We start from the raw sequence: 13,178 nt of genomic DNA, 5'->3' as shown, positions 1-13,178 counted from the left end.
AAAAGGCCACTCGACAACGGCCTAGGCAGCTTTCGACTGCTCTCAGGCTCACCGCCAAGACCAGGAGAAGTCTTTTAGATAAGAGATATTACATCTCGGCGCCACCTTGCCGCCGCCGAAGCTACGGCCACCACCGAGTTGAGCTGCGCCACTGCCGCCACCGAGACACCCTCAGCGGCCCTTGGACTACCGTCCTGGCCACACGGGGAAGCTCGTCCCGCTCCAGCTCTCACCGGTACGACTGACTCGTCCTCCACGCACACTCAACGTGGGACGTAAGAGTCCGGCGCTACACTTCTCCTCGACGGTCGTGGACGGTGCCTCCACTTCTGTCGCCTCTGCCGCCATCACCTACCAAGAAGCTCACCACGGCAGACACGACGCCTCGAATATACGGCCCAGTTTGCCACGGACATACGACATGTGTCAGGAAAAGACAATGTCGTAGCCGACGCCTTATCGAGGGTAGATGCTGTACACCTGGCCATCGACTCCGAAGCACTGGCCAGACCACAGCACAAGAAGAACCCAAACGGCCCTTTTCAGGGCCGCCTCCACGGCCCTTCTCAGGGCCTCCTTCAGCACACTGACACACAAACATATGTAATATAGGACAGTAGAATAAACGACCTATTTATTATACATCTGTCTCTCAGCTCACTCAACGATCCTTCTCACGCTGCGGCATCTCCTCTGCGAAGGGCACGCGACGCCCGAACAAAAGTGGCATAGCGGCCACAGATGTAATTATTTTATTAATAATTTCTTGAATTCGATGAGTGAGGTTGTTGTTTAATGACTCTAAAATTAACCAATCTTCAACAGTATCTGCGAACAATGTGCATGAACTTTTGCATTTTACTCGAATTGAACATATTGATTCATACATGTCCAATGAATCTTGTAATTTTTGTTCGAATGTTTCATCGAAAAGTATATCAACACACAACAGCTCTTTTCAGTTTACATATACCTTTTCCGATAATTTGTCTCATAGCTGCTAAGTTTTTTTTGCAAGATGCATCGTGCAAATTACTACAAGCAGTGGTATTTGATAGAATGATTATTGCTCTATCACGTTTCAATGAAGTCTTCTTGTAAATCAGAAAATTCGACAAAAAAATGATGAACCTTATCTGCAAAGTCTTTGTCTAATAATATTCTTTTAAACGATGCCGCAAATGATAAGTTACAATTGAGAATCCACATGTTGCTTTGTTCATTAAGTATTGTCACTGTCAGTGTTTGGTGATCTTGATCTGTGATTATTGAATAAATCGTGATAAAATATTTAGTTTTGGCGATGTGTATAGTGCTTCGTTAATTACGTCTTCTATATTGAGCGAGATATTCCATGATTTTAAATAGAAGATTTAACAAAGTTACAATTTGCTTGTAGTTTTGAAATGATGTTTGTTTACCCTTATGGAAAAATACACTTAACTTCTGGTGTTAACCGTTAAAAAAAAAACACCATAGAAAAACCCTTAAAGTTGGGTGTGATTTCGGACCGCCAATTGAAGGTTAATCATCATTTGAAGGTTAACCTTCAATTGGCGGTCCAAAATCACACTCAACTTTAAGGGTTTTTCTTTGGATGATGGTTAACCTTCAATTAATGGTTAACACCCAAAGAGAATAAACCCCATATTTAAATGTTCTCAATTTGCTTCCCCCGATAATACATACCCGCAAAAGAGAACATCACCACACACTATGCAAAGTTTATATATGTAGGTCCGGAAGTATGTTCCGGGACTTTTATTTTTGATATCGGTATATTCCGGGACATTTGGCAGTTTCCAGGACTGTCCTGGAAAAAATTCATGTCCTACGGCAATTTTCGGGACAGTTTTTTGAATCTGATTACATGTATATGCGTTATATTCCAGGATTGTACATTTCAGAAAACGTCCCGGAACATACCTCTGGACCTACGTATATATATATATATATATATATATATATATATAAAATAAGGTTTTATTTCGTGTGCCAATTATTTCCACCAATTATCTCAGAAAGTATTGGTTTATTGGAAAAGTGTTTCAGATAAAAAATGAAAGGTTCGAAAGGGGCCAATAGACAATCTTATTGAATTATTTTGGATCCAGGGCCTGTAATGAGCTCAATATATTACGGCCTAAGTCAAATTTTTTAAATAAAAACTTCTATTTTTTACTGTACCATCTTTCTTTATTAATTAATTTGAACAACTTTTGTTTGAAAAATTCTTTTATTTGCCTAATACTTTTTGAAATATTTAAGGAAAACTTGGTAACTTTTTTAATATTTAGCTTATCTTGATAATTGTTTGCCAAAGGAAAAAGTGGTATAGAGGACTTTTTGACTCAATTTTGTCTTAAGAATATACTGTTGCAACTCCAATTTTTTTAAATATTTGTAAACACTCCAAGAAAATGTATACACAAATATTTAAAAAAAATTGGAGTATACTATTGCAACAGCACATTTTTGAAATAAAATTAGGTTAAAAAGTCCTCTGTACTACTTTTTTCTCTGGCAAACAATCATCAAGATATCACAAGCTAAATATTGAAAAAGTTACCAAATTTTTCTTAAATATCTCAAAAAGTATTAAGCAAATAAAAGAATTTTTCAAACAAAAGTTGTCCAAATTAATTAATAGAGAAAGGTGGTACGATAAAAAATAGGAGTTTTTATTTAAAAAATTTGATTTATGCCCTATTGGGCTCAATACAGTTTGACTTAGGCCCTGGATCCAAAATCCAATAAGATCGTCTATTGGCCCCCTTCAAACCTTTCAACTTTTATCTGAAACACTTTTCCAATAAACCAAGCCGTCAATTGACACTTAACAAAGATTAACACAATAACATTTAAACGACACCCAACGATAAAGGGATCATGGCGACACTGATTAAATTGACATAGAACATTAAAGGTTAACACCCTGTTAACACCAAACCAACATCCAACGATGAGGATCAATCTCCAACCTACACTAAACATTGAGGCTTAATCCCCAACCTACACTTATCATTGAGAATAAACTCCCAATAAACACTCATCATTGAGGTTAAAACCCACAACTTACCTAAACCTTAATGGTCAACACTCAATCTACACCTAAATTTAAGTGTTGACACTTAACTTTGATGACAAACACTAAACTTACGCCCAAATTTGAGTGTTAACTCTTAAATTTGGGCGTAAGTTTAGTGTTAACACTCAAATTTGGGTATTAACCATCAAAGTTGAGTGTACTTTTTTATAAGGGTAATCATCAAAATTCCATCAGAATTGACTAATGTAAATTCATCCGTTATTAATTGCTTATGCAAGTTGTGAAAGAAAGAATTTGTCAGCATTTCTTTTGTCGAAGATTTGTATGCAGGTCTCATGGTTTTCATCAAGTTTAAAAAGTGATCAGATTCAATTGCTTCAAAAGGAACATTGCAGTCGCAAAGAACTTCATCAATGCCTCGTTAATCCTGACTTTATCTTTATTAGAAATTTTGTCGAAAAATGGCCGTATCTGTGTGTTCGATGTTTTGTTCTTTTTTGCTTTTGCTTGAGCTTGAGCAGATTGGCTTATTGTCAGTCAATGGCTCGGCGACCTCGACGACTTCGACGACCTCGGCGTTTGATTCTGATTCAGAGTTTAATAATATTTCTGACACAACAACAATGCTGTCCGACAACAATGCTGGCAATTTTTTCTGAAACTATGAAAGTATTGCATTAAATTACTTTTTTTGAAATCATTTTTGACCAAATATCATTCTTTTTAATATAATTTTCTAGACTTACCTATGTATCTGTAACTTCACTTTTGATGTATTTTTTAACATATTTTCGCAAAGACAACAATAAACGCAACGTTTTTCTTTCATCTTGTATTTGTAAAACTTTTTTATCTTCCCAATTTATGGCAAAGCCTGCCGCCAAAACTTCGTTTCATGGCTTTATTTTAATTAGAGAGTAAGGTATAACTGCGGAACTCCCTGATTTTAATAATAAATATCGTAAATAAAGATCTACGGAGATAACTAGATCTGGTCTGGTTGGTATTTATTGTACATAACGTTATGTAGAGAAGCGTCACTTGAAGTATCCCAGATAACAAAATGCCCACAAAATGAGCTCACGACGCGTGCACGTCGTGCGGATAATTTGCACGGCGTGAACTCATGGTGCTAGACAGATGCGTCCTCAAATGATGCTCATATGACTCGCACGCGTGAATGCCGTATGCATGCGGGTCATATGAGAATCAATTGCTCTCACCTTATTGTACCCTACTTTTGTATATGTAATATGTACTATTGCAGTTAGAAAAACGTTAAATTAAAGAAGACCAAATATATATTTATTTATAAACATTTTTATTTTAATATTTGCACACACGTGAGTGCCGCATGCGTGCGGCTCATATGATCATCAATTGCTCTCACATATATTATACATATATTATACATACATATATACGCTCTCTAGATATACGCTCTCATACATTTTATAAAGTTGAAACTCAATGAAATCATATCTCGATACGACAGCAATTGAAACCGACAAGTTTAAAGGACCCCGCACCAAACCACGGGAAAATGGATTCCAGTCAAATTGGCTAAAAATTTAGTATGATGTAGTTTATGACGTCCTGATGAAAAGTGACTATGAGCACAAAGTCCAAAAATGGACAGTTTTCGAGTTACAGAGCGTCAAACATCGGAAAAATGGTTTCATCGGCTCATGGTAGTCCTTAATGTGTGCGGTCATGTTGGTGTGTGTATGTGCGTGTGTGTGTTTAGGTGTAAATAATATCACGCGCACGCAAATACACACATACACACACGCACATTCAGTCAGTCACACACACACACACACACACACACACACACACACACACACACACACACACACACACACAGGCACAAACCAGTACGACCGTACACAGGACTACCATGAGCCGATGAACCCATTTTCCTTATGTTTGACGCTCTGTAACTTGAAAACTCCATGTTTGGACTTTGTGCCCATGGTCACTTCACCAGGACGTCATAAACTATACATAATAAAACTACTAAATTTTCAACCAGCTTGATCGGAATACTATACTTTGACCATAGATTTACCTAAATAAATAAAATTTAAATTAAATATAATTTTTTGTAAAGATAGCATACATGTACAAAGAGAACGCGCAATGATTTTTTTCATATAAATTAATTTTACATAAATTAAACTAATAACTTTTCTTAAATAATCCATACCAATATAAAAATTTGAACGTTTGATTTTAACGTCAATATTTGTAAGATGGTATTTTGCATTTCTTCTCAGTTATATTTTCTATAATATTCGTGATGTATTCTTGTTCTTCTGAATCTTCCTCTTTTTCGTTCTTCGCGTCATGAAAAACATCTTTCTCTTCGTCTTCCGCGGTGCAAACCTCAGGTTCTCCCTTTGCCAGTTTGTCTACAAAAACAATTTATCAATTTAAAAATCTCTTCGAAATTATTTCGAAAACAAACATTTTTGTTCATTCTTCCTTCTTCATTACCTTTCTTTTTATTTTTTCGTTGTTCCTCGCACTGAACGGCATTCTTCATATGAGCGAGTGTTAAACAGTGCTCGTCGTATTCTATGCGAGACGGGAATTCTTTTAGACAAGGGAAGCAGCGGGGATGCAAAAAGGTTTTCAATTGTTGATGCTTTTTGCTCTTTCTATGCGTAGACAAGGTTCCGTATAAATTCAGATCGCACAACGTACAATATTCTCTCACGTTAAAATCTACAGACACCTGCAATCAAAAGATCATAAATAGATACAAAGACTATTATTATATCAAATCTGTATGTGCATCCAACTCTTTTCTAGAAGACATGATTCTTATTTTCTTTCCGCGTCGTTTCGAGTTGTTCAAGCTAAGTTCACGCTGCTCCTCGGCAACTCGCAGCTCGTGTCTCATCATCAGATCGACCTTCAATTTGTACGACTCGTCCAACTTTTCCATCATCAGCTGATGCGCACGTCCACGTAGGTGAGTCGTATCCGTGCTGCTACTGAGCTTGTTCAGATCGGCTAAGGAACGCTCCTCCTCTTCAAGCACGCTTCTGGCCTTATCCAACCAAATCGAGAACGTCGGGAGTTCATTCTTGTACTTTGTTAATTCATCTCTGGCACCAATGAGACGTTTCACTAATATGTCAGTGCGATCTAACGCTTTGTCAAATCGAGTTCTAAGAGAACGACCGTTCTTCCCCAAAGTAGACACTTCGTCGCTGAATAACACATTGCTGCCCGTCAAGACGACCTGTCGAATCTGATCCAAGCAGGATGAAACGGATCGACTGTGCGATTCAAGATTTTTTTTTATTTCTTTCATGATAATTATCTGCTTTCTTAACTGCTCTACGTCTTTCTTGACGGTATCTTGATTCGGTAGCACCACTAAATATCTCCGACAAAATATCTTCGACAAAATAACTCGGGAAAAATATCTCACGTCGAAATATTTCTTCGACACAATATTTTCGACAAAATATTTCACAAAATATAAAATATTGAGCTATCCACACATTTTATTTTAAGAATTATGAAAATATATATTGTTGCGCCCGTGCTGAGACACCCATTGCGCGCTGAACTTCACTCACGAGAAGCCTGAACTTCGCTCCGCGGAAGCTTCAAGTCGAAGCGCGTCCCTTGACAACGGGACTTATAATTTATTGATTTATCTCCGCCTGTCAGATTTATCTGAGGACTCGAACCGTTCGGACCTGTTCTCCAGACCTTTTTATGTATAATCGTTTTGAACCTGAATAAATTCGAGATCTTCTTTTTTTAAAAGAGTGCTTCTTTCTTTCACGAATCCGGGAGTGCGCGGCGCGAACGCTAGTGCTTAAGAAATAGTGAAGCGCAGCGCAACATTTTGGGGGCTCGTCCGGGATACGACGAAATGGCTACGGCGGTTTCCTCGAGAAGAAGGATTCGAGCGGACACGCCTCGGGAGGACGCTCCGGAGACGACGGCAGAGACAGCGGCCCTGCAAACGATAATGCAAGAGATCCACCAGATTGGAAAGGAGCAGAAGGAGCTTGCAGCGGTGCTTCGACAGCGGAATGAGGATTCGCAGCGGCCTCAAACTGCACAGCTAAGTCTTACCAATAATAGACTTTCCGCGAATTCGGAGTTGAGAAACGTATCCGTGAGGGAAGGGGACGCACGGATAGAGCTCGGTTATAAATTAAAGCTCGATACGTACGACGGGAGTGTGCCTCTTCGAAAATTGTTGGCTCAATTTAATTTAATGGCACGGGCAAGTAATTGGAGCGAGTCTGCGAAGACCGTGGTTTTAGCCTTCTTTGAGAGATAGTTTTTTTTTTATATCTGGAGCCTGGAGGATTATAGTTATATTTAATTATTTATAGTTTACTTTTTAGTAAGAAAAGATACTTTTTTTTCTGTGTGCTTTTTCAGTTTCAATACAGTTGGAAGAGGGAACTTAAAGGATTGCTTCCGCGTGCGGTGAAGGTGCCGAGTGACATCAGGCGAAATTGTACAAAAAGGAAAAAAAAAACTAAAGAAGACTGGAGTCCTAGGAACCGTTCGCTTATTCAGCTGCCCTTCCGGATTGTCGGGACGACAATCTTGAAGAGGGAGGGCACACTGCGCCCGTGCTGAGACACCCGTTGCGCGCTGAACTTCACTCACGAGAAGCCTGAACTTCGCTCCGCGGAAGCTTCAAGTCGAAGCGCGTCCTTTGACAACGGGAGTTATAATTTATTAATTTATCTCCGCCTATCAGATTTATCTGAGGACTCGAACCGTTCGGACCTGTTCTCCAGACCTTTTTATGTATAATCGTTCTGAATATGAATAAATCCGAGATCCTCTTTTTTTAAAAGAGTGCTTCTTTTTTTCGCGAATCCGGGAGTGCGCGGCGCGAACACGAGTGCTTAAGAAATAGCAAAGTGCAGCGCAACAATATTATAATTCCCTGCATCAATATTCTTACCATTGATTGTAGGGATATTGTGTCACGCTCGGTTGCACGTAGTCTTGTAGTGGATTGTATTCCATTGTGTATCGGCATCGCACTGCGAAGTCTTATTGTGATATGTTCTGGCTGTTTATTAGTAAGCATTCGATCGTGTGTTAGAGCAGTTCGGCTGTAATTATGCCTCTGAAATTTGTAACAAGTCAAAAGGGAAGTTCTCTTCTCGTACAAAATGGTTTTGTGTATTATAAAGTTTTGTGGCGTTACGTAGAATATAAAAACTGTAATTGCCGTGGGCGAATTCATACGAGCTCAAAGACACGGTCCGGTACGTGACATTTTATTGTGTGTTTTGTGCTGTTTGTAATGGTATTATGATTGCAAAAGCTATTTTGATATATTATAGGAAAAATATTAGATGAAACGGAGCATAATCATGCCGCTAAGGCGGCAAAAGTAGAAACGCGAAAAACTATCGAAAAAATGAAGAAACGAGCTATACAGTCGGATGAGAGCATAAGTGCCGTCGTTGCTGCTGTTACTTCGAATGTGTCTGTCGGTGCGGCTGCCGAACTCCCGTCTACTTCTGCCCTTGCTCGGACGGTACAGCGATCTCGAGCAAAAATTAGTCCTCAGTTGCCAAATCCCGATTCACGCGAGAGCCTGATATTACCAGATATTTTTACGCAAACTTTGAGGGGTGACAAATTCTTACTGCACGATAACGGTGGCAAAGATCGATGCCTAATTTTTAGTACTGCGGAAAACTTGAAGATTCTGGCTCGTTGTAGGTTGTGGTTGGGTGATGGAACCTTTAAAAGTAAAAGTGTTTCTACTGTATTTGCGCAATTGTACACCATTCATGGCTTTCTGTCGGGCAAAATTTATCCGCTTGTGTACGTCCTGGCTCCTAATAAGCATGAGAGCACATATGCTACAGTAATATTGTTTTGAAAAGCGTTGAATCCCGCTTGAAGCCAACCCGGCTCATGATCGATTTCGAATCGAGCTTCGCATCGGCTTTTGTTAAATGCTTCCCGGACGCTGAAATAAGTGGTTGTCATTTTCATTTCGGGCAACGTATCTGGAGGAAAGTACAATCGGTTGGGTTGCAGGTGCGTTACGGGCAAGACAGCAATTTCGTCTTGAGTATCAAAATGTTGGTCGCGTTGGCTTTCGTGCCGGTAGACGATGTTATTAATGCTTTTGAGACTCTCACGCAATCAGAGTATTTTTCTGAGGATAATGAGTCTGTTGAAAGCGTCCTTGGGTATTTCGAGACCACTTGGATTGGGTCGTTGGATCGTCGTAAAAGGCGCCGTTCCCCTTGCTTTCCTATCTATATGTGGAATTGTTACGATGCGGTTGTAAATGATTTACTTAGAACGAATAATGCGGTAGAGGGCTGGCATCGAGCCTTCAACGAACGTGTGCGTATTAGTCATGCATCGATCAACAAGTTTATTAATGTATTGAAAAGCGAGCAAAGTACTCTCGAGTTGTTAATCGCGCAAAGTCGCGCCGGTCGTAAAGTACAAAATAAGAAGCGAAAAAAATATGCTGACTATGATAAGCGCTTAAAAAATGTTGTGCTTGGTTATATTGGTGCCAACATTTTGGAATATCTGTGTGAAGTTGCCAACAATATTACTTTGTAATTTTGATGACGATATTCGTGTGAGCCAATGGAGTCGTTGTTATATCGATTGCTTGTATTTATGTTGTAATAAACGCCAATTTTGCAATAAACGCCATATGTTCAGCGGTATTGTTGATATTTGTGAAAATATATGTCGGCGAGATATTTAGTCGCAAGATATTTAGTCACGAGATACTTTGTCGGTGAGACGTTTTGTCCGAGATATTTTGTCGGATATATTTTGACCGAGTTCACTTGTTACGCAGCCCTTGATTCGCCAGCTTGTCCACAATTTTAGAGATCCACTGCAGAAGCTTAGAGAGCGTCTCGTCACAGAGCTTGTACTTTTCCTCCACCGTTTGCTTAACTCAGACCGCGATGTCGGCCCGCTCGGCGTCGCAGAACTCCCGCTGGATCGCCTCGAGCAGCGACACCCGATGACCCTCCTTGTTCACCCCGCATGGACCTAACAGCCGATCGGCCAGCGATAATACCGACGCGAGCGGCCACCTTGATCGACACGCTCGTCCTGCCATCGCTCGACGTCACTATTCTACCGTTCCTAACGTCGAGGTCCTGAGCCGGATCGCCTTGTGTGAACGCTTGAGCAGGGCACCACCGGCGCCGACGGGTGAAACGGCCCCCGGGCTGGAGGTCTCGCCATTAGAAAAATACGCGGCCTGCTCCGCGCTGTAACTTCGCTTCGAGGTCTCGCTTGAGAAAGTCGTTTCGGTGGACTCACGCCGCGAGAACAGACTTTATATATTATTTAAGCACTCGGATACAGAGCACGCAGAGCACGCAAAATGTTACCGCGAGGACGTTTGGATCACGAAGGACGACAAATGACAATCCACCCGCTGCTACCGAGCGAGTTACGTAGGCGAGCGAACAATGAAAGCACGCGGGTCGCTTAGGCGTGAGGCGTGAGATGCGCATGAATCGCGCGTGAGCGGCCGGACCACTGAGGATAAGTTCGGGTGGAGATCGAGCTTGGATGAATAAATTAACACATTTCACGATCTCATTATATATAGACCCACACAATTTGCATAATTAAATAATGTAATAAAAATAATAAAATAATATAATGAAATAACAATTGCATTAAAATTGCTATTTCAATCGCTATGCGGGCATTTTGTTATTAAATATTATAATATAATAAATCGCGCGTGGATATTATAAATTATAATATATATACCTATCCAAATAACAATTCGTGCGGGGTCATGTTACCTTCACGGCGTGATTATCACACCATGCATGCACGAACGCATCATGCTCGCTTCACGAAGTGATTTTGAATTTACGTACCCAAATTTATATACGTATTTGTAACGTTTTTGCCATTTTATCTTATATTTAAATATTATTTTTATATGTAGTGCGATCTTTTACGATCAATATTATAATTCATCATCAATTATATATTAATCGTAAAAGTCATTGCACTCTATGTCATCATGTGTGTGTTCACTATGCCATCACGTGTGCGTAATCACTGTACCATCACACGTGTAATTACACGTGATGGCATAGTGCGACCTTCTATACGCGCACGTATGCCAAAATCACTTTGTGAAGCGAGCATGATGCGTTCGTGCATGCACGGTGTGATAATCACGCACGAATTGTTATCTGGGATAATACATATTAAACTAACAAAACGTATTATACTGTAGAATACCATGTATAATACATTGTATAATATCTCACGTATAATACGTGCCCAATCCTGGTTTAAATAATCCAATCTGTTATAAGATAAGATACTGAAATTATTATTTTATCAATTTTTTTAAATAGCGCTTGAGAAATCCATGCGTGCATGCGCGCGTGTGTACACGCGCGTACGTATGCGTGTGGGTATGTGTACTCTTTGCTAAAAATTATTTATTTTATTGGAAATAATGAAAAGTTAAATAATCTTTTTATGTTAATACGTTTTTGGTAATTAAATGTGTAATTAAATTTAAATTTAGATTTCAGAATTTATCTCATGCAAACGAAATGTGACATGCATTCTTCAAGCCACTCCTGTATTCATACTTCACTTGATTATGTATATCAAAATATATACATATGGACTACAAACTACAAAGGTAAATCATTTATTATATAATCTTCGTTATTACTGGCACGGTAGCCAGTTTGACGGAGCCCTAGGTTTGATCTTGGACTCCTGGAGAAAGAAACAATTATCTTTAAAGGTTTCATAGTATCTTAACTTTTATGAGAATAGAGTCTTAGTCCACTGCCTAACCTTCCTGGAGGTTAATAAGCTGTATATATTTCCGTTTAGGCCGAAATTAGATCATTATTTTGCTTTTTAATCATTTCCGATATCAATCTTTTATGAAAATTATGTTTCGTGTGTAAAATTTGTATTGTCTCAATAAAGGTTATGATTGAGTTCTAATACCGGCCTAAATCCAAACAAAGACAAAATTGTTAAATGTGTTAAAGGAATACATTGCACAAACCTTATGGGATTTGGCCCTCGGTGAAATTCGCTAAAACTTTAGTATGTAGACTCACTGTTTATTGCTCACTGATCAGAAGTCTCCACAGGCACAAAACTCTGCCATAGCTGGTTTTTTGCTACAACCATTTGAAGTGTTAAATTTGACATCATTAGAATGATGTTCTAAATTATTCTCTGTTAGTTAAGCTGAGAGATTCTAAATAATATGCACTCAGCTCATATATATCATAGTATTTGATGTTTATAAATGTATCTGTGTTTTTTATCTGCACGTGTGTGTATGTGTGTGTGAAGAAGGAGTTGGAAAAAGTAAATGCTTATAACTATTAGGAAAAAAAAGAAGTAATACAAGCTTTTTTTACACGTTTACATATATACACTCGCGCATACACATATATGCGTGCACATATAACTACGTGCACTTTATTAACGTGAGTCCTCTTGTTTCTCACGTTCAGGATTTCTTTTAGTTATGCAATATAGAAAAATATATAAAATATATACATATGTATATATATATGTATATATGTATATTAAAACATAAATTTTAGTTTTTGTCGCTGTGTGTGTGTTAATGCGAAGCATAAGTGTCAGTAAATGTTAAGGAGAAAGCACTCACTTAGTTTTCTTAATATAATACAAGTTTAATATCAACAATGAAAATTTAACAATATACAAATAAAAATCTCTTAAATTTCACGTTGAGCATTTACGCGATCGGTTTTCACGTCAGCAGACAATAGCACTTGTCTTCGAGCCGACGAGGCCGCGAGAAGTTAAAGCGCTGGGCGAGCCAAAACGCGAAAGCGGTGGAAATATTGTACCCGTGAAATAAGACCTGTGTCTTAGAGAAGAAGTGAGAAGAAGAGTGAAGGAAGCACCTTGCACAATTCTAATTTACACTCGGATTGTCGGAGGAGTAGCACATCCGAGCAATCTTGACACTAGCCGAGCAAAACCAAAAAAAAAGCTCGGGGCGCGAATCTCCGGGGTTTTATACCCCCTAAACTTCTCGAAAGTTCTCAGTTTAAATTATGACAGCCAATCATAATTCGACACGTCT

General features: G+C 39.1%; 1 protein-coding gene across 1 annotated transcript; it reads left to right on the top strand.

Moving 5' to 3' along the window:
- The first annotated feature begins 8,977 nt into the window (after positions 1-8,977).
- LOC112465968 lies at positions 8,978-9,646 on the top strand. Its single transcript, XM_025033802.1, has one exon. The coding sequence runs from the start codon at positions 8,978-8,980 to the stop codon at positions 9,644-9,646; it is 669 nt and encodes a 222-aa protein (XP_024889570.1).
- The last annotated feature ends 3,532 nt before the right edge of the window (positions 9,647-13,178 follow it).

The sequence above is a fragment of the Temnothorax curvispinosus genome, unplaced genomic scaffold (genome assembly GCF_003070985.1).
Source record: "Temnothorax curvispinosus isolate PA1 unplaced genomic scaffold, ASM307098v1 QBEX01015692.1, whole genome shotgun sequence".
NCBI classification, from domain to species: Eukaryota; Metazoa; Arthropoda; class Insecta; order Hymenoptera; family Formicidae; genus Temnothorax; species Temnothorax curvispinosus.
Note: the sequence above shows the minus strand (reverse complement) of the source record. Positions and strands in the feature narration are given on the sequence as shown.